Source organism: Danio aesculapii, chromosome 4 (assembly GCF_903798145.1).
Source record: "Danio aesculapii chromosome 4, fDanAes4.1, whole genome shotgun sequence".
Lineage (NCBI taxonomy): Eukaryota > Metazoa > Chordata > Actinopteri > Cypriniformes > Danionidae > Danio > Danio aesculapii.
In genome coordinates, this window is record NC_079438.1 from 9,196,855 (window position 1) to 9,215,729 (window position 18,875).

An 18,875-nucleotide genomic window follows, 5' to 3' on the forward strand; every position below is an offset into this window, starting at 1 on the left:
GAACATATTTTCTACAATTGCATATACTCATGAACATGGCAGAATGTCTCATGTCAATATCCATGTAAAAGCTTTTTGCTATAAACAAGCTAAATTTGGTTTAACTAAAGAAAATTGTACACAACATTACCTGGTTAACAACCTTTATGCTTTGCAAAATTCTTCATTCATAAATGGAGGTTTTTGTAGTACTGGTATTAGCATGTAAGCTAACAAATCACTCATGTTCGCATTCACAATAGCGACGCTGAGTTTCCCATACATTTATTTATTTGTAGGAATGTGTGAGTTTTCACATGAACGTATCTTTAAAGGCAGCCAGTTGTCTACAGAAAAGTTTAATTGTCTTCATGAAGAAAACTTGTTTCTTTTTTCAAATTAGTCCATCAAATAAATGTGTAGAGTTTAAGTCTTCATTTGTTACCCACAACACATCAAGATTAGATCAAGTCAAAATCTCATAATCTGACACAAATCTGATCTGTCGTAATTGGCAAATGGCATTGTGTAGTCTGAACAGAGCTTTAGGGAGTCTGCATCAGTCGGTCACTGTCATTGCCTTATGGCGAGTTCACACCGCACAAGTTTAGCCGGACTTTCATTCGCCAACAGGACAATCAAACAATGTGAATAATTAAAAACACAATCTAAGGGTGTAGGACAGTGTTTCCTGCATCTCCACAAACATTTTCTCCTCTCTAATCTTTCTAGTTCTCTTTTCAGAGCTGACCATTTGATTGGTAAATTAATAAAGAATTTGCAAGTGTGCACAAATATGGTTATTGGTTCATAATTAGTTCAAACACATTGTCAGATTTAGATGTACTTGGCTAAACTGTTCTTGGGTGGCTCACCAATATATAAATGACTCTAATACATAAAGTAAGCAAGCTGACCAAAGTTCTTATGGGGAGAAAACTTTATTGAAGACAATAGTGCAGTTTCTCATCAGTGATCTTCAAGTAAGAGATTACCCAACTGCTTTGGTTGGGTCACAATTCTTGAGTTCCTGTAGGTGTTTGCATGTGAAACAAGCCACACAGTCTATCAACATATAGAGTTATTTTGCATTCTTGAAGCCCGGTAGCAACTCTCACAACCCGGTACTGGGCTGTGAGCCCTGATCTACACTACAAAACAGTTGTCAAAATCTTCACCCCTCTTCAGTTATTGAGTTTACATCTTCAGATGTTCAAAGGGTTTCATTTCCAGTAACTTGATATGTATTCAAGAGTTCACACTTGTTTGGTATGCTGTCCCGGGAGAGAGCCCTAAGCTCATAAGATCCTCAAGCCCTCGACTCCCTTCCGTTAGCAGGGAGAGAGGGGAGTTTGAGCTCTGGTAGATCTTGATGAAATCCCCAGACTTGTTTCTGTTCTAATGACAGATATAGAGATGGCTAAAGGAAGATATATGGCTTCTAAGAGCTCGACTATGGGCAACCAATTTGGCACCAATCTAGAAAGGAGGAAGGGTAGGAGTGGGAGAGGGATTCTTCAAGATGAAGATAACTGAAGTAAGACACTCTGGTTATTTATAGTGAGTCAGGATTCATCTGATTGGTGAATCATGTGTTAGCTAATGCAGGACCAGCCGTGGACAATCATAAGCATGTGATCCTCTCAAAAGTAGTTTATAAATGAACTTCATGTGAATGAACAACCAAACTACATGAAAAAGGTTCCATTTTGAATTTACCTGTGTTTGTGTGGACAAGGCCTAAATGTTGAGGACTCTGCTCTCTATTGTGAAGCTTCAGGTGAGCGCTGAGGCTTCTTTTATGTTTAAAGTCCTTTCCACACTCACTGCATCTAAAACGCTCTACTGAGTGAATCATCATGTGTCGCTTAATGGCGTCTTTGCGTGTGAGACTCTTTCCACACTGATCACATGTGAACACTAGGGTTCCAGTGTGACCATTCATGTGATTTATGAGGCTAGGTTTGGTTGTGAACCTCTTTCCACACACAGCACATGCAAACAGCTTCTCTCCGGTGTGAGTTCTCTTGTGGTGATTGAGTGTGCTTTTACATCTGAAACCTTTACCACACTCTGTGCATCTGTAAGGTTTCTCTCCAGTGTGAATCCTCATGTGTTTATCGAGTGTGGTTTTATTTAGGAAACTTTTACCACACTCTGTACATCTGTAAGGTTTCTCTCCAGTGTGAGTTCTCTTGTGGTTATTGAATGTGGATTTATATGTGAAATGTTTACCACACTCAGTGCATGTGTAAGGTTTCTCTCCAGTGTGAATCCTCATGTGGAGGTCAACGTTTTGTTTTTTAGCAAAACTTTTCCCACACTGTGTGCAAGTAAATATTTTTCGTTCATTGTGAGTTCTCATGTGGACTTCAAGGTTGTTATTTTGATTAAAACTCTTTCCACACTGAGGGCAAGAGTAAGGCTTCTCCCCAGTGTGAATTCTCCTGTGCACTGCCAAGTTTCTTGCATGACAGAAGCTTTTTCCACACTGTTGGCATGTGTACAGCCTCTCTTCAGTGTGAATTCTCATGTGGGCTTTAAAGCCATGGATTTTAGGAAAACTCTTTCCACACTGTTTGCAGGTGTAAGGGTTCTCCCTAGTGTGAACTCTCATGTGAACATCAAGGTTTGGCTTTTGACTGAAACTCTTTCTACTCTGTTTACAGCTGAAATTACACTCAGATTTGGATTTCAGATGTCTTCCATGTGAAGTCTTTTTAGTCAGTGTGGCTTTTTCATCAGTCGTTATGTCTTGCTGTTTCTCTTCCATTTTATTCCATTGATGAGTCTCTTCTTTCAGCACCATCAGGTCTTAAACAAACAACAAAAAAGTGAACTTTAGTATAAAGGCACAAAGCAACAAGCATGAAATGGATGTTTCACCCAAAAATTAAAATGACCTTACCCCTAACTCTCCGTCATGTGGTTTTAAATATTTCCTTTCTTCTGGAACACAAAAGAAGCCAGCGTTTTTTCACAATATCTTCTTTTGCGTTCAACAGAATCAAGAAACTCATAAAGGTTTAAAACCACATGAGGGAGAGTAAATGGTCAGGAAATCTTCATTTCTGCATGAACTATCCCTTTAAAGGGTTCCTATTATGAACCTTTTTTTACAAGATGTAAAGTAAGTCTTTGGTGTTCCCAGAATGTGTCTGAGGTTTCCACTCAAAATCAGATCATATACCTTGCAGAATATTTAATTTTGGGGGTCAGAGGAAAACCAAGCTGCTTTTGTGCCTGTGGCTTTAAATGCAAATGATCAAATGCACTCGCTCTAGATTACTGTTGTATTCCCTCATGTGTATCTACTACTGGATTTAAACATTTTTCACTTTCTTATAAGACGTGATTGAGACAAATCCTGCACGTTCATATTAGGTACGCATAATTCACGCTTTTATTAGTGAGTTTGCATTATTGTATATAACTTGTGCAAATGCTCCCCAGTACTGGGTTCCAGCTGGAAGGGCATCCGCTGTTTAAAACAAATGCTGGATAAGTTGGTGGTTCATTCCGCTGTGGCGACACCTGATGAATAAAGGGATTAAGCCAAAGGAAAATGAATAAATGAACTTATGCAAATGCTTAATGTCACGTTTGCTGTAAACTGGAGCTATGAGGGGATGGCAGGATGACATACTTTGCTACTTGTTTTCATTCAGTTGCACTTTTGTCTTTTTCTTGCCTTTGTGCATGTCCTGAGGCTAAGCTGAAGACTTGCAAGATGACATTTTATATACCTGACGAGATGCAGAAATGCCATCTAAAAAGGTGACCTGCTGTTTGTCCAATGAGGGACAGTGACAACGTAAATATACAAATATTAATGTTAACCTAGGGTTTGGAAATGTGGACCGCCTGTTAATGAACACCAGGTATAGCATGAGCATTGTGGAACGTGATTACAGATAACCCAGGATTCTGTTTATCGAGGGTTAGAATGACCCAGGGTTAAACATTTGAAGTGTGAAAATCCCTAAGAATACTCAGCATCAGATCTCAGGATAACCAGAGTACAATGATAAACAGCCACAATTGTCAAATCATGTCATAGTGACCTGATCTCATATGCTATTGTGTTAACACTTCCAATTCAGTTGACAATTGGAGAAATGACCAGGAGTTATAAACGGCAGAAAACGGTCACACTACTTGCTCTACAAACAAGTGTGTTCATGACTATACAAACAAAGAAAAATAAAAAAAATTTTAAAATTTGACTTTGCAACATCAAGCAGCATTAGGCATGGTGATCAGGTTAAATCATTCAAATGAATCATTGACTTCTGCTATCTTCATTTGTTTCAGAAACACAGATTTCTTTACTATTTAAAACTGCATTTTTGGATATTTTTTCTGCTGGAGATACTGTCCTAAAAAAACTTAGATATACAAGGTTTTAAAAGCTTGACTTTTCCAAACTGTGGTACACCTTGTAAACTGTTATCGTCTCATGCCTAAGCAGCATAACACTGTATTTAGGATCCAAAAATTAATTCTTTGAAAAAAACAATTTCAGGCAAAAAGATTCCAATGGCGGCGCCTGCTGGTACGTGAAGTATATGGTCAATACTGACGAACTTTACACTCAAATGTTTGCATATCATCAACATGCTGTAATCCATTTCTTAAGCAGCAAAAGTCATTTAGACTAGTTTGTTGGCCAGTTGTAGTCAGTGCAATGCTAAACGTTATTGTTCCACTATAATTTGTTTGTTTTGTTTCACGTCGTCCCACAGCAACATCATATAGTTTAGAATACTGTACAATGTTTTATAATAATTAATTACTTTAGTGTCCATTTCATTCAGCATATTTAATAATGGGGGCATCCACATTATTTGACTTACTTTAAACCAGGGTTTCTGCAGGTTTCACCAAGTTAAATGCAATAATTTTATGACATTTTCAAGACAATTATGAATGAAATTTTAGACTCATAAAGGGAATTTTTCAAATGCCCCAGATGGAAAAGATTTTTATTTGCCCTATCAAATAAAATATGATTTAATACATTTGATAATACAATAATAAATGAATGATAAAAAAATTACAATATTTTAGATATTTCTTAGCAAAAGATTTTAAATATTGTGTAAAAACAAGCAAGCTTTACTTGTATCCATACACTTTTCCAAACACAAACTTTCTTTGAAAAAAATCAATAAAAAAAATGAACAAATGTTTTAAAAAGTTAAAAGACTTTTTAAGGCCTAAAATTTAGATTTTGGAATTTAAGACATTTTAAGACCCCACAGAAACCCTGTTTAAACACAAAAGTCCTGGTAATTAGTTATTATAATAATGATGTAATTCTAACTCAGATACGATATGTGAGAACTAGTAACAACTACTAGAAACAAGTTTAAACCCATAAAGAAGTTGATAAAAAAGGGAATTGTGATCAAAGTGACATATGCAAATGGAAAGTACCAAGCCAACACCATCACTGTAATAGCAGATATCTTCTATGAGAATATTGTAGGTCAAATATCCTCAGCTCAGTTAAACTTTTTTATTTATTGTTTTCATTTATTTTATATAGCGCTAGTGCTCAAGGACGCTTTACAAACAGTAGAAGAACAAGAAAAGCAATAACCTTAAGAAGGTAGAGAAAATGGGGCACTAATAATACATAAAAATAATGACAAAAGACATGAGAACAAGCAACAGGAAAGCATCTCATTCCTGTCTTTCAATGAGTGCTTATGTGCATTTAGAATAACTAGGCAGCACACTCAGGACTGCAAGATGGATTTAATTTAGTATTCTTATTATTAAAATATATCTGAATGAGGATCAAATGACTGAGTTGGTCTTTGAGAATGAAAATCAACCTGTTTGTTCCTGCAGATCTTCATGTTTGACTCTGAATGTTTCTTCAATCTTCACATCTTCACTCTCCTCTTTAATAAACGCCATCTTTATAACAGTGTGGAGATCAGTCGCTTCAGCAGGAGTTTTTCTCTGTGTTTGGACACTTTATCCTGTTTAAAATGAATAAAACAATAAAAAAAATTTAAATGAATAAAACAATGAACAGAAACAAAATAACTTCTCTTCAACAGTTTCTTTATATGAGATTAACAAAAATAAATCCAGTAAGTTCAAGCAAGAAACAATAGCCACAAATGAGCTGATTAAAACCAGTACTCCATTTCCTATAGTGATGTATACTTAGAATGGAATGACATTATGCTATTTAATAAATTAAACCTTCATTAAAACTCTTATTACACACATTTCTGTTCAAACAATAGCCCTCATTACTGTGAGTAAAATAATACTACGTTGTATAAAGGGTTAAAATATTATTTTCAACAACAGGTACATGATTTAGCATAGGATGAAAAAACCTGAAACTTTAATCAATCGGTTTATATCTGTGTAAAAGTTTTAAAACAAACCTTTCTCTAGTTGAATCACAGCATGGAATCACAGTGGAGGAGCGGCGCAGCCTTATGACGTCACACCACCATGCCAAAATAAAAGTCTTTTTTAGCCACTTACTCTTAGTCATGACTTATTGATACATTTCTCCCTCGTTTTCCACTTTACACTACATCTGCTCTCTCTCTCTCTCACACACACACACAGATATTTAGTATTTGAAGCTGATCAAAACTTTTAAACATTTTTAAGACAATTTTTGAAAAATGTTTATAATCCACTTTATGATGACTTTCATGTCTAAAACACACTACTTCCTATTAAAATGAGTCTAAATCTCATCCTCGTAATTAAGACCTCTTTCTTCCTATTTTCACAACTTCCTATCTAGGGTTTATTTTTTAAAATAATATCTGTAATATAATATTTAAGTAGTTCACACACAGACATTACAATTCTGTCCTTTACTCATCCTCTACTTGTTCCAAACCTCTTTGATTTTCTTCTGCTGAATACAAATGAAGATATACTAAAGAATACCGGGGCAAACTACAGCCATTACATGGTTCAACAGTTCCATGGCTGGACTGAGACAAAAAAAAAACAGCCCTGGCATTTTGGGTCAGAGAGGCCCACTCCATATAATCAAAATGCTAGCCATCTGTCCATGCCCTTGAATATGTTTACAACTCCTATTCTATAAAAGCACAAAAGCCAAAGACACAAGTCTTCAAACGAGTAATCAACATTTTGTTCCAGTTCCTGCCTGACTGCTTGAGGTTATAAAGTGATTCTTTTCAATTTACACACCAGTTTCTCTTTTCTTTCAGATTTTACTTCATAACTAGGGCCAGACAGAATCTGCTGACATTTTTTGTTATTTCTGTGGAGAATTTTGTAAAAAAATCTGCAGATTTATGTGAAATAATTTTGGGAGTATCTTAACTAAAAACTTAATACATGAAATGAAAAGTAATATTTTTTTGAACGTTTATTTAATGTTTACAATGCAAATCTATCTAGATCCACTTGTTTGGTAAACAAAGCAAGTCTCTCATTTAATATCTACTAAAAGACAGAAAATATTACTTTACACACTGTATTGTAGATAAACCAAACAAAAACTTTCATATTAGTCAATAACATTATTGAAATTAATAAAAAAACCTGAAAAATATAAATTTACACACATTTATACAAGTAAATAATTAGACTCACTGATGGGCTAAACATCTGCGGATTTCTGTGTGCGCACATTCCGTGTGGGCCTACTCATAACCCTCTGGCTGTTTTATAAAAATGTCACACACTATTGGTGCATATAAATATGCTGCTTTTACATCCATCTGGTGAACAATCAGGTGCAATACGGTGCCCCAGTGGGTAGCATGTTCGCCTCACAGCAAGGTTACTGGTTCGAGCCTCGGCTGGGTCAGCTGGCACTTCTGTGTGGAGTTTGCATGTTCTCACTGTGTTCGTGTGGGTTTCCTCTGGGTGCTCCAGTTTCTCTCACAAGTCCAAAGACATGTGGTACAGGTGAATTGGGTAAGCTAAAATTGACTGTAGTGGGTGTTTGTGGATGTTTCCCAGTGATGGGTTGCAGCTGGAAGGGCATCCGCTGTGTAAAACATGTGCTGGATAAGTTGGCGGTTCATTCTGCTGTGGTGACCCCAGATTAATAAAGGGACTAAGCTGAAAAGAAAATGAATAAATGGTGAACAATCAGATTTTCTTGTACAGCTCTTCTATTAACACTCTTACACTAGTCATGTTAGCAGTTGGAGAAAAACTCTTGTCATAGTTCACACCTTTTTCCTAGCTGTACCATTTGGCAAAATACCATGTTTTGTATTTATCAGACCATCACTATTTCTCTTAATTGCAAAAATCCATTTACCCCCCACAAGATCTTTGCCTTCAGGTAGGTTGGTAAGAGTAAAAGTTGCATTTTTTTTTCACGATTGCATTTCCTTATCCATAGCTTTAACCCATTCACTTGCATTCACTGATGTTACCTTTGTATGTTTGTGGTACATTACACACAAGTCTATGACAATAATCAATGTTGACCACATCACCTTCAAAACCACAAGCATAATCGCTTAAATAAGCTGTTTTTTTCTCTCTCTCTTACAGGATCTCGTTACTTCTGGTTCATTTTCAACCGGTTTGTCTACAATGACCTCTTTCTCAGCACTTTGTGGGCTCAGTTCTGGTTCTAACTTTACAGACTCCCAAGGACTCTTCCTGATCTCAAAATCATTCTCAACAACTGGAATCTTTAATTCAGCATTTGTTTCAGATACATTCTGAACAAGTCTGTGTTTCTGTACTTTGCTGCTGTAAGGATAGTAGATTATGTATGCTGGACTGTTCTTGTTCCCCTCTCACACCTTGAATCCAACTTTCCTAACTTTGCTTTGTCATTTCTGTAAGCGTAACATCCTAACCCACACCTCTGCATTCTAGCAATGTTAGGCTTTCTGTCAGTTAACATGAAGTATGGTGTCTGTTTTGTGCAGTTGTTAAAACCTATAGCTGCTGTTTGAACTGCATGTCCACAGTGTCTTGAGTAGCCTACTCTCTATTATCATGCATCTAGCCATTTCAAATAATGTTCTCCAATTTCATGTCACTTTTAAATGCAGATGCCAAGATAATAGCTAAAACATTGGCAATGAGGCTTGAGAAGGTTTTACCTCAATTAATACATATAGACCAGAATGGCTTTATTAAAAATCGTCAAGGGTTCCATAATGCAAGGAGAGTACTTAATCTAGTGCAGTGTTTCCCAACCCTGTTCCTGGAGGCACAGCAACAGTACATATTTTGGATGTCTCCCTTTTCTGACCCATTAACTTCAGGTGTTGGAGTCTCTTCTGATGTTATGATAAGTTGATTCAGGTGGGTTTGATTAGGGAGAGGTTGAAAATGTGTACTGTTGGTGTGCCTTCAGGAACAGGGTTGGGAAACACTGATCTAGTGCATGCAGGAAATGAAGCCCCCAACACGGCCATTCTGTCGCTCGATGCTGAATAGGCATTCGACAGACTTGAATGGCCATACTTAAAGGAGGGTGTCAGTAAGATTTGGTGAATACTTGCGGAGATGGATGAAAATTCTTTTAGTTGACTCCTCTGCAAAAGTACTCACTAACAACCTAATATCTTACGTCTTCATTTAATCTTTGTTGTGACACTAGACAGGGCTCAATTTCACCTCTGCTTTTTCCGTATTTAGAACATCGGATTGCCTTATATGCTGTTGACGCGATATTATTTCTTTCAAAACTCAATCCCACCCCTATTAAAGCTTATTGATCTGTTTGGCGTTTTCTCTGGACTTAAAGTAAACAAAAACAAATCTTCAATTATGTTTCTCAATGAACAAGAGCGATTAAATCCTAAAATGACTCATTTGACCCATTTATAAATGCTTTAAATGGTTTGATTATCTAGGAACTAAAATAACCCCTGAATTAAACCACCTTAGTTCAACAAATTATGAACCCCTTATGGCTAAATTAATTGAAGAAACGACTAGATGGATGACACTGCCTCTTTCTCTAATGGGAAGAATAAACGTGATTAAGAGGAGTATATTACCCAAATTTTTATATATTTTCCAATCATTACCACTTCCCCCTCCCCCTACATTATTTTCAAGAATAAGAAAACTACTTTCGAATTTTATTTTGGAATAACAGGAAGCCAAGACTGAGACTTTCTTTACTGTATCTGCCTTATGAAAGGGGAGGGCTCCAATAACCAAATTTTGTCTGGTACTATTGGGCTGCTCAGTTAAGAGCTGCATTGTCCTGGTTCTCTTGTGAAACTGCTAAACCTTGGTTGTATGTTGAAAAGTTGGCAGCAAAAGGCCTAACTTTGGACAGCTTTTTATATTCAGCAACCATTAAAGAACTAAAAAGACAGATAATCCATTTGTAAAAAACACTAATGTAATTTGGTACGAAACCCATAGATATCTTAAAGATCTCCCTGTGCTTTCTTGCTTTTCCCCTATTTGGGGCAATAACAATTTCAATCCCACTAAAAATGATATGAGGTTTAAACTGGATGAATAAGGGCATTATAAGATTAAAAGATTTATACGAAGACAATATATTAATGTCATTTAAAAATCTTGTAGAAAAATGTCATATTTCTCAACACTTTTTAAAAATATTTACAACTACGAAGTTTAATTTTTACACATTTAAAAAATTCAACACTGCCCCCCCAAGGTCGTTATTGGAAACTCTAACAGAACAAGATTGTTCCATCAAAGGACGAATTACAAAATTATATAACATATTAAGAGAAAATCATAAAGAAAACTCTGAAAATAAAAGACTAGCATGGACCTAAGATACAAAAATAGATATCCCAGTAGAGGACTGATATATAATTTGTTTGAATGCACAAACAAATACGTTAAACTCCCGTTTGAGAATGAGATTGGGTAATGAGAACCTATATTACTCCTGTAAGATTAAATAAATTCAACCCTAATATCCCAGATCTTTGTTTTAATGATACAAGATACATTTTTTCATTGTGTGTGGGGGTGTGAGGAGGTACAAAAATTTTGGGTGGAGGTGACTCAATATATTTCACAATTTATTTCCTTTCCTATTTCTTTATGTCCTGGATTATGTATATTGAATATGAATGAAGACAGTTGTGCTTTGTCTACTAAAGAAAGAAGATTGATTGACTTATGTTTAATGCAAGCAAGGCGTTGTATCGCTTTATGTTGAAAGCATGTTTATCGCCCCTCCATTGGACTTTGGTTGAGAAACCTTATAACATGCTTGGCTCTTGAAAAGCTCACATATATAATAAGGAAAAAATCCTCTGAATTTTGTGATATCTAGGAGGTGTTTTTTGGCTTTGTAAAAAATGGAGATATTGAAGAAGCTTCGGAACTCTGAAGTTGTGGAATGTGAATTGAGGCTTGATTAGAATTTTATTTTATTATTATTTATTTATTTTTCATTAACTTTAATATTATTTTTAATAAGGATTATTATTTAAAAAAAAAAAATTCCTTTGCTAAACCTGTCTGGGGTAAGTTCTGGGTATGAGGGTTTGAATTATTGTAAAATCTTGAAAAAACTCAATAAAAACGTTATACAAAATAATCGTTAGTTGCAGCCCTAATTTTAAGGTCCAATTCGTCGAGTGACAGCTCCGTTTTGATAATCGTTTCCACCAAGTCTTGGATATTATTCCCTTCGCTTCCTTCCGGGATTCCAAAGATACGAATAATATTTCTACAGGAGCGTGTTTCTAGATCTAACAGTTTCTTGAATTTGGATGGATTGATCGAGCATTTCTTTAATCTCAGCAACGTTCTCCTCCAATTCTCCAACTCGCTGCTCCACTTCATTGACCTTTTCTGCCGTTGTGTTTAGGTCCATGATAAGGCCATTCAGTTTTTGATTGACTTCTTGTTTAAAGTTACTTAGTTCCATTTTCACATCTTTTGCGAGAGAATCTTGGAAGGCGGTTAAATCGGATTTAATATCCATCTGGAAAGCTTTGATGTCCGTATGTATGGCTGCAATGCTAGCTGACAGGCTATCAGCTATCCCGTCCATCTGGGACTTTTCATCTGTTAATTTATCATTTTTTTCAGGTTTCAATGATAGTTTTGTCCTAGCCTTTTTGTTTTTGTCCCCCTCCATGTTATTTAAATATTGTTTAGGTTATCATGCATGATGTCATAAGGAGGATTAATACCAGTGTGTATGGGAGCGCTCTTTCTATGCTGCTACATGTGTTGATGCCATACCGGAAACCATCCCATGTATTTCTTTAGCTGCCCCGAATGAGTGAAACTCTGTACACACTGATCATGTCTATGGTTTCTCTCCAGTGTGAATCCTCTCATGTGCTTTCAGGGTTCCTGAGTTAGAAAATCTCTTACTGCAGTGTGAAATCTTATATGGTTTTTCTCCAGTGTGAATCCTCTGGTGGTGTTTCAATTCTGCAGCTGTAATAAAAGTCTTCTCACACTCCAAGCACATATACTCTCTCACACCAGTGTGGATCTTCATGTGTTTATTAAGGTGTGGTGATTGGCTGAAACTCTTCCCACACTGAATGCATGTGAATGGTTTTACTCCGGTGTGAATCCTCATGTGTCTATAAAGCGTTGATGATTTGCTGAAACTCTTCCCACACTGAGGGCATGTGAATGGTTTCTCTCCAGTGTGGATCCTCACGTGTTGATTAAGGGATGATGGCTGGCTGAAACTCTTCCCACATTGAGTGCATGTGAATGGTTTCTCTCCAGTGTGGATCCTCACGTGTAGATTAAGATGTGATGATTGGCTGAAACTCTTACCACACTGAGTGCATGTGAATGGTTTCTCTCCAGTGTGGATCCTCATGTGAATCTTAAGTTTGCTTTTGCTTGCCAAACTCTTTCCACACTGAGTGCACGTGAAACAATTTTTGTCTCTCACTTTTAAAATACCACCAGTCTCTAAATGAGTTTTGTCCTCAATTTTGACATGCTGTTCCTCCTCTTTACTCTCCTCATAGTCTTTAATTAGGTCTGAAATAAAAAAAAAAAAAAAGGTCAGTTTTTTGTAAATCATTAAAACTCTCAGTGAAAAGTAAAAGGCACTAAAAACATTGGCTACACAAACCTTAATTTTGATGCACATTAAATGTAAAAACATAGCAGATCATATTTAGATTGATCTTGTCATAACAACCTCCTGGGGTCTATTCGCCGGCAGCTAGCTCTCTGCAACTCTCACATGGTCACCCACTGAAGGTAAGCAGGTACCTGGATGGGAAACCACATGGGAAAGCTAGGTTGCTGCCGGAAGTGATGTTAGTGAGTGCTGTCTTTTGGATGAGACGTTAAACCGAGGTCCTGAATCTCTGTGGTTGTTAAAAATCCCAGGATTTCCTTCGAAAAACAGTAGGGGTTTAACCCGGCATTCTGGCCAAATCTGCCCGCTGGCCTCTGTCCATCATGGCCTCCTAACCCTCCCCACATCATAATTGGCTTCATCACTCTGTCTCCTCTCCACCAATCAGCTGGTGTGTGGTGTGCGGTCTGGCGAAAAATATCTGCCATCGCATCATCTAGGTGGATGCTGGTGGCGGATGAGCAGATTCCCCCCATTGTGTAAAGCGCTTTGAGTGCCCAGAAAAGCGATATATGAATGTAAGGAATTATTATTACTATTATTATTATTATTACACACATACACATTTAAGTGGATTCTTATATGATTGATCCCAGATAATTTTTGGTTATATTGATGTGACATAAATTTGAAAGCTGTAAATGGCCAGTTTCTACTTGTATATATTCGTAATGACAACAAAACAACATGTTTTTGTAAAACTTGTAAAGCAGATAGGGCATGCTTTGTCATTCTCATTCTGGTAAACCTGTCAGAAAAAACAGCTGAATCTCTGTAAATATTTGCCTCACAGACATGAGACATATCTGCATAAAGCTTTAAATCTGCACCTTTAAATGACAAATGTTCTCTGGTTTAGTAATCTGCATGTAACAAATGCAATGCAGAAATCTAAAACTTAACTGTTTCAGCTCATCAAACAAATGTAAATATTAGTCAAAGATAACACAATTAAACACATTGTGCAGTTTTTAAATTAAGGTTTTTAAAAGGAAGACAAAATACTGAACTACATAGCTCTGTGTGAAAATATTTTTCCCCATTAAAACAACTTTTTTCACACCGACTTCAAGTTCTCTAGCCACACCCAAACCTGATTACTACCACACGTTCGCAATCAAGAAATCACCTAAAGAGGACCTGCCTGACAAAGTGAAGTAGACCAAAAGAGCCTCAAAAGCTAGACATTATGCCAAAATCTAAAAATCTGTAAACACAAATGAGAAAGAAAATACTTGAGTGAACTCAAATGCAGAAAAACAACAAGTGTTTGAGGAGTGAGTCCTGGAAAAAGCAAAAGTCAAAGTAAACACCCGATCGGGTGAGCGCTGAGGAAGTGCCGTGGGAAAAAATAACCAGACACTCACTCACTAGCGGCCCTGGACACAAATACAGGGTGAGTAACAAAATAATATGCACACAAATGATCGATAACATACGCAGGAGTGCCTGCAGGATTTTACTCCAAGGTATGCACTAATCAGGCCTCACCCCGCCCCCTTCATCCAGTCATGTCAAGAAACACTGATGCTTACTGTCAAAGGCTACATTATTTAAGGGCATTCCGTACGAAATAATTGGTTACCTTTTTAATTTTAATATTTCTTTGAAATGTAAATGTAAAAGCACATAAGCACCAAGGAAAAAATCAGACGCAAGACGTAATCTTTAAAATTATGACATGAAATAAATTGCAAATATATGACAGAAGATTGTGATACAATAGTGAGGCATTAATTAAATCCTTACTTTCCAGTGACTGAAAGTAATCCACCCGCACAGTTGGGCTCAAACTAAAACATAATTCGTATATTTTTCTTGGAAAAAAAATTTTTTTTAAATGAATTTCGTATATAGTTAGTCTCTTTAAAAGCCGATTTTCCACTATCGTGCTGGACCGTTTTTTATACTGAACCGTTACATTCCATGCCAAACCGGGCCATGAGATTAGCTTGCTCGGCCTGGCCATTGGGCTGTGGGTGGTGCTCGTAAGAAAGGCTAGCAGTCGCCCCCAGCTGTCGGCAGAATTCTGCCCAAGACCATTCTGCTTACAACCTCAAGACAACAACAATTATAATCTTATATAACGTCATTAACTGTGTCATACATAACACCTAATATGTTAAAACACAGATAGATTTACATTTACATTTAGCAGACGCTAAAGAGTTTTTTTAGAACATTTCCACGTGGGTACAGGTGTACAATTCTAAACGATATCTCAATATCTCAAGCATATAAACGTCAGACATCTGCTAGGCAGTTTAGAGCTGACCTCAGACCTGTGAAAGGATGTAAAATCAAATTGAACACACACACACATTCAAGGTATAATCTGATTCTTACCCAAGGCTGAATGTACTCTCAGCCGTTTTTATCAAAACTGGTTATCTACATTCAGGCTGCTATATTCTCACTACAAAAGTCTATCTTGAATAAAAAGGAAAATCACTTTAAACAGAATTAACACATAATAATAATAATAATATCAAAATCCTGATATTATAACTGAGTGCCAAATATCAACAGTAAAAACAGAATTTACTGCGGTAGAAGAAGCTACAAGAATCTTTTCTTTACTTAATAAATGACTTTCACCTCAGAGGACAATGCCGACACACAATGAATACGTGGTGGCATTTGAAGCCATGAGAATCGGAAAATAGATGCTCTTGACACGCTTCAAACGCTCTGGCGGTAATTAATAATCTTATAACATCTAATAATAACATCTTATAACATCTAATAATCTAATATCTAATGACCAAAACAACAATTCAGATGTTTTACAGTGTGCTCAGTCCGCTGGTTTAAAACACATTTTCATCATTATATGATCTCTTATAACAAATCTTTTTTTAATGCACATACTGGAATTTGTTCAGTAAAAGTGCTTGCGTAGTTTACATAAGTTTATCTTTTCTCAAAAGTTATGTGCATCATGACGTTTCCATCAACCAATTTTTTTATGCTCATAGCGATCCAAAATGCACATAAAATAGGTGGCTGGAAATGTAAGGCTAAGCGAGAAATACCGCTTCATCTTTTTAAAAAAAAGGGGAGGAGACCGACAGAAACTCAGAGTTTAGAGAATAAAACCTGCTACTGACCAGGTTAGGTAACTGACTCTGAGTTAAAGTTACCTCTCTTTCAGAAACAGGCTTGATTTACTCTGCTTTCTCTAGTTTGACAAACCTGCCATTTTGAAACGGAAAACCCAGAGTTTCTCTCATTTCAGGGTTAAAATACTCTGAGTTTTCACTTTACCTCCTTTCTGAAATGGGGCCCTGATCTCATATGCTATTGTTTTAGAACTTTAGTTGCCTAATGAAGAAATGACCAGGAATAATAAACGGCAGAAAACAGTTACACTACTTGCTCTATAAACAAGTGTGTTCATGACTATACATACAAAGAAAAATAATAAAATTAGAAAATATGACTTTGCAACATCAAGCAACATTAGGCATGGGCCAGTATAAGATTCTGACGGTTTGATAACCTTGAATAAAAATATCACTGTTTCACTGTACTGTGATTACTGCTCTAAAATATATTCTTTTTAAATGTCTGGGTAAAAAAGAAATAAATTTCACAAAATATTTTATTTTGAGAAACTCTGAAAGTATTTTGGAGCAGTAAACATGTCAGGCTGAATCATTCAAATGAATCATTGACTTCTGCTGTCTTCATTAGTTTCAAAAACACAGATTTCTTTACAATTTAAAATGGCATCTTTGGATATCTTTTCTGCTGGAGATACTGTTGTCCTGAAAAACTTAAAACAAAATGAAATAAAAAAAACCTTACATGTACTGTAGGGACAGTGCAGCAGAAAATATTGGCGGTTTTAAAACCTCAACTTTTTCAAACTGCGGTATACCTTGTAAACTGTTATCGTCCCATGCCTAAGCAGTATAACACTGTTTTTAGGATCTAAAAATTCATCCTTTAAAAAAGTCTCAAGCAAAAAGATTCCAATGGCGCTGCCTGCTGGTACATGAAGAATATGGTCAATACTGACGAACTTTACACTCAAATGTTTGCATTTCATCAGCATGCTGTAATCCATTTCTTAAGCAGCAAAAGTCATTTAGACTAGTTTGTTGGCCAGTTGTAGTCAGTGCAATGCTAAACGTTATTGTTCCACTATAATTTGTTTGTTTTGTTTCACGTCGTCCCACAACATCATATAGTTTAGAATACTGTACAATGTTTTATAATAATTAATTATTTTAGTGTCCATTTCATTCAGCATATTTAAAATTCTGACATACTTTAAACCAGGGTAAATCAGGGTTTTAATAATACAATAATAAATGAATAATGAAAAAGGAAATATTTTAAATATTTCTTAGCAAAAGATTTTAAATACTGTGTAAAAAATTGCAAGCTATACTTGTATCCATACACTTTTTTTCCAAAATAAACTTTATTTAAATAAAAAAGAACGAATGTTTTAAAAGTTTTAAAAACTATAATAAACTAAACCTATGCACAACAATCTGTCCAGGTCGATGTCCTCAGCAGTAAATACATGGAGCACGTTTAAACAAATGTTATTGTAGGGAAAATAATTAAACCATTATGATAAATAGAGTTAAAATGACCTTTTTGAATAAAAGTTGAAAGTTTTATTGAGATGGATTGTTGGTGATTGTATGGGTTTTGGTCAAATTGGGTAGCAAAACATGAACAAAGGAAAATGAAGACTTGTTTAAAAAGATTTAAGACCTACAACACAATATTTCAGTAAATCTAAGACTTTTTAAGGCCTAAAACATAGATTTCGGAATTTAAGACATTTTAAGACCCTGCTGAAACCCTGTTTAAACACAATAGCCCTGGTTATTAGTTATTATAATAATGATGTAATTCTAACTCAGATACTAACTGTGAGAACTAGTAACAACTACTAGAAACAAGTTTAATCTCATAAAGAAGTTGGAATTGTGATCAACGTGAAATATGCAAATGGAAAGTACTCAGCCAACACTATCACCATAATAGCAGATATCTTCTATGAGAATACGGTAGGTCAAATATTGGCAGCTCAGTTAAACTTGTTTTTAATGTATTGTTTTTATTTATTTTATATAGCGCCAGTGCTCAAGGACGCTTTACAAACAGTAGGAGATCAAGAAAAGCAATAACCGTAAGAAGGTAGAGAAAATGGGAGACTAATAATACATAAAACGAATGACAAAAGACACGAGAACAAGTAAGAAAGAAACTCATTCCTCTTTCAATGAGTGCTTATGTGCATTTAGGAGAACTAGGCAGCACACTCAGGGCTGCAAGATAGATTTAATTTAGTATTCTTATTATTAAAATATATCTGAATTAGGATCAAATGACTGAGTTGGTCTTTGAGAATGAAAATCAACCTGTTTGTTCCTGCAGATCTTCCTGTTTGACTCTGAATGTTTCTTCAATCTTCACATCTTCACTCTCCTCTTTAATAAACGCCATCTTTATAACAGTGTGGAGATCAGTCGCTTCAGCAGGAGTTTTTCCTCTGCGTTTGGACACTTTATCCTGTTTAAAATGAACAAAACAATAAAAATGTCCTGTTTAAAATAAATAAAACAACGAACAGAAACAAAATAACTTCTCTTCAACACTTGCTTCAACTGTTTCTTTATATGAGAGTAATTAACAAAAAGAAATCAGGTAAGTCTGAGCAAGAAACAATGGCCACAAATGAGCTGATTAAAACTAGTACTTTTCTTATTAGAAAACATTTAGTACATTTACAAAACCTTCAATCAAACCAAACACTTATTACACACTTTACTATTGCTTTATTCACACTTTATTCAGATATGTT

General features: G+C 35.8%; 2 protein-coding genes across 4 annotated transcripts; both read right to left on the bottom strand.

Annotated features, from left to right (window-relative positions):
• Positions 1 to 868: 868 nt before the first annotated feature.
• LOC130222112 (gastrula zinc finger protein XlCGF8.2DB-like) lies at positions 869 to 18,512 on the bottom strand. Of its 3 annotated transcripts, none has more exons than XM_056454744.1 (3): positions 6,393 to 6,442; positions 5,823 to 5,972; positions 869 to 2,793 (listed from the first exon to the last, which is right to left on the bottom strand). In XM_056454744.1, exons 2-3 carry the CDS (start codon positions 5,905 to 5,907, stop codon positions 1,634 to 1,636), a joined length of 1,245 nt encoding a protein of 414 aa, XP_056310719.1. In that variant the 5' UTR covers positions 5,908 to 5,972; positions 6,393 to 6,442; the 3' UTR covers positions 869 to 1,633. The 3 variants fall into 3 exon arrangements, with proteins under 3 accessions (XP_056310719.1, XP_056310720.1, XP_056310721.1); XM_056454745.1 differs by lacking the exons at positions 5,823 to 5,972; positions 6,393 to 6,442 and adding exons at positions 2,888 to 2,928; positions 18,433 to 18,512 and having other exon boundaries at positions 870 to 2,793; XM_056454746.1 differs by lacking the exons at positions 5,823 to 5,972; positions 6,393 to 6,442 and adding exons at positions 2,888 to 2,925; positions 18,433 to 18,472 and having other exon boundaries at positions 870 to 2,793.
• LOC130222696 (gastrula zinc finger protein XlCGF49.1-like) lies at positions 11,431 to 13,334 on the bottom strand. Its single transcript, XM_056455226.1, has 2 exons — positions 13,328 to 13,334; positions 11,431 to 12,939 (listed from the first exon to the last, which is right to left on the bottom strand). Exons 1-2 carry the CDS (start codon positions 13,332 to 13,334, stop codon positions 12,239 to 12,241), a joined length of 708 nt encoding a protein of 235 aa, XP_056311201.1. The 3' UTR covers positions 11,431 to 12,238.
• Positions 18,513 to 18,875: the final 363 nt, after the last annotated feature.

Bases quoted from the DNA above. Each gene is read 5' to 3' on its own strand.
- LOC130222112 (XM_056454744.1), bottom strand. From the start codon at position 5,907: ATGGCGTTTATTAAAGAGGAGAGTGAAGATGTGAAGATTGAAGAAACA. The intron at 2,794-5,822 runs GTTGATTTTCAT...TGTTTGTTTAAG, and splicing joins AGATCTGCAGGAACAAACAG to ACCTGATGGTGCTGAAAGAA.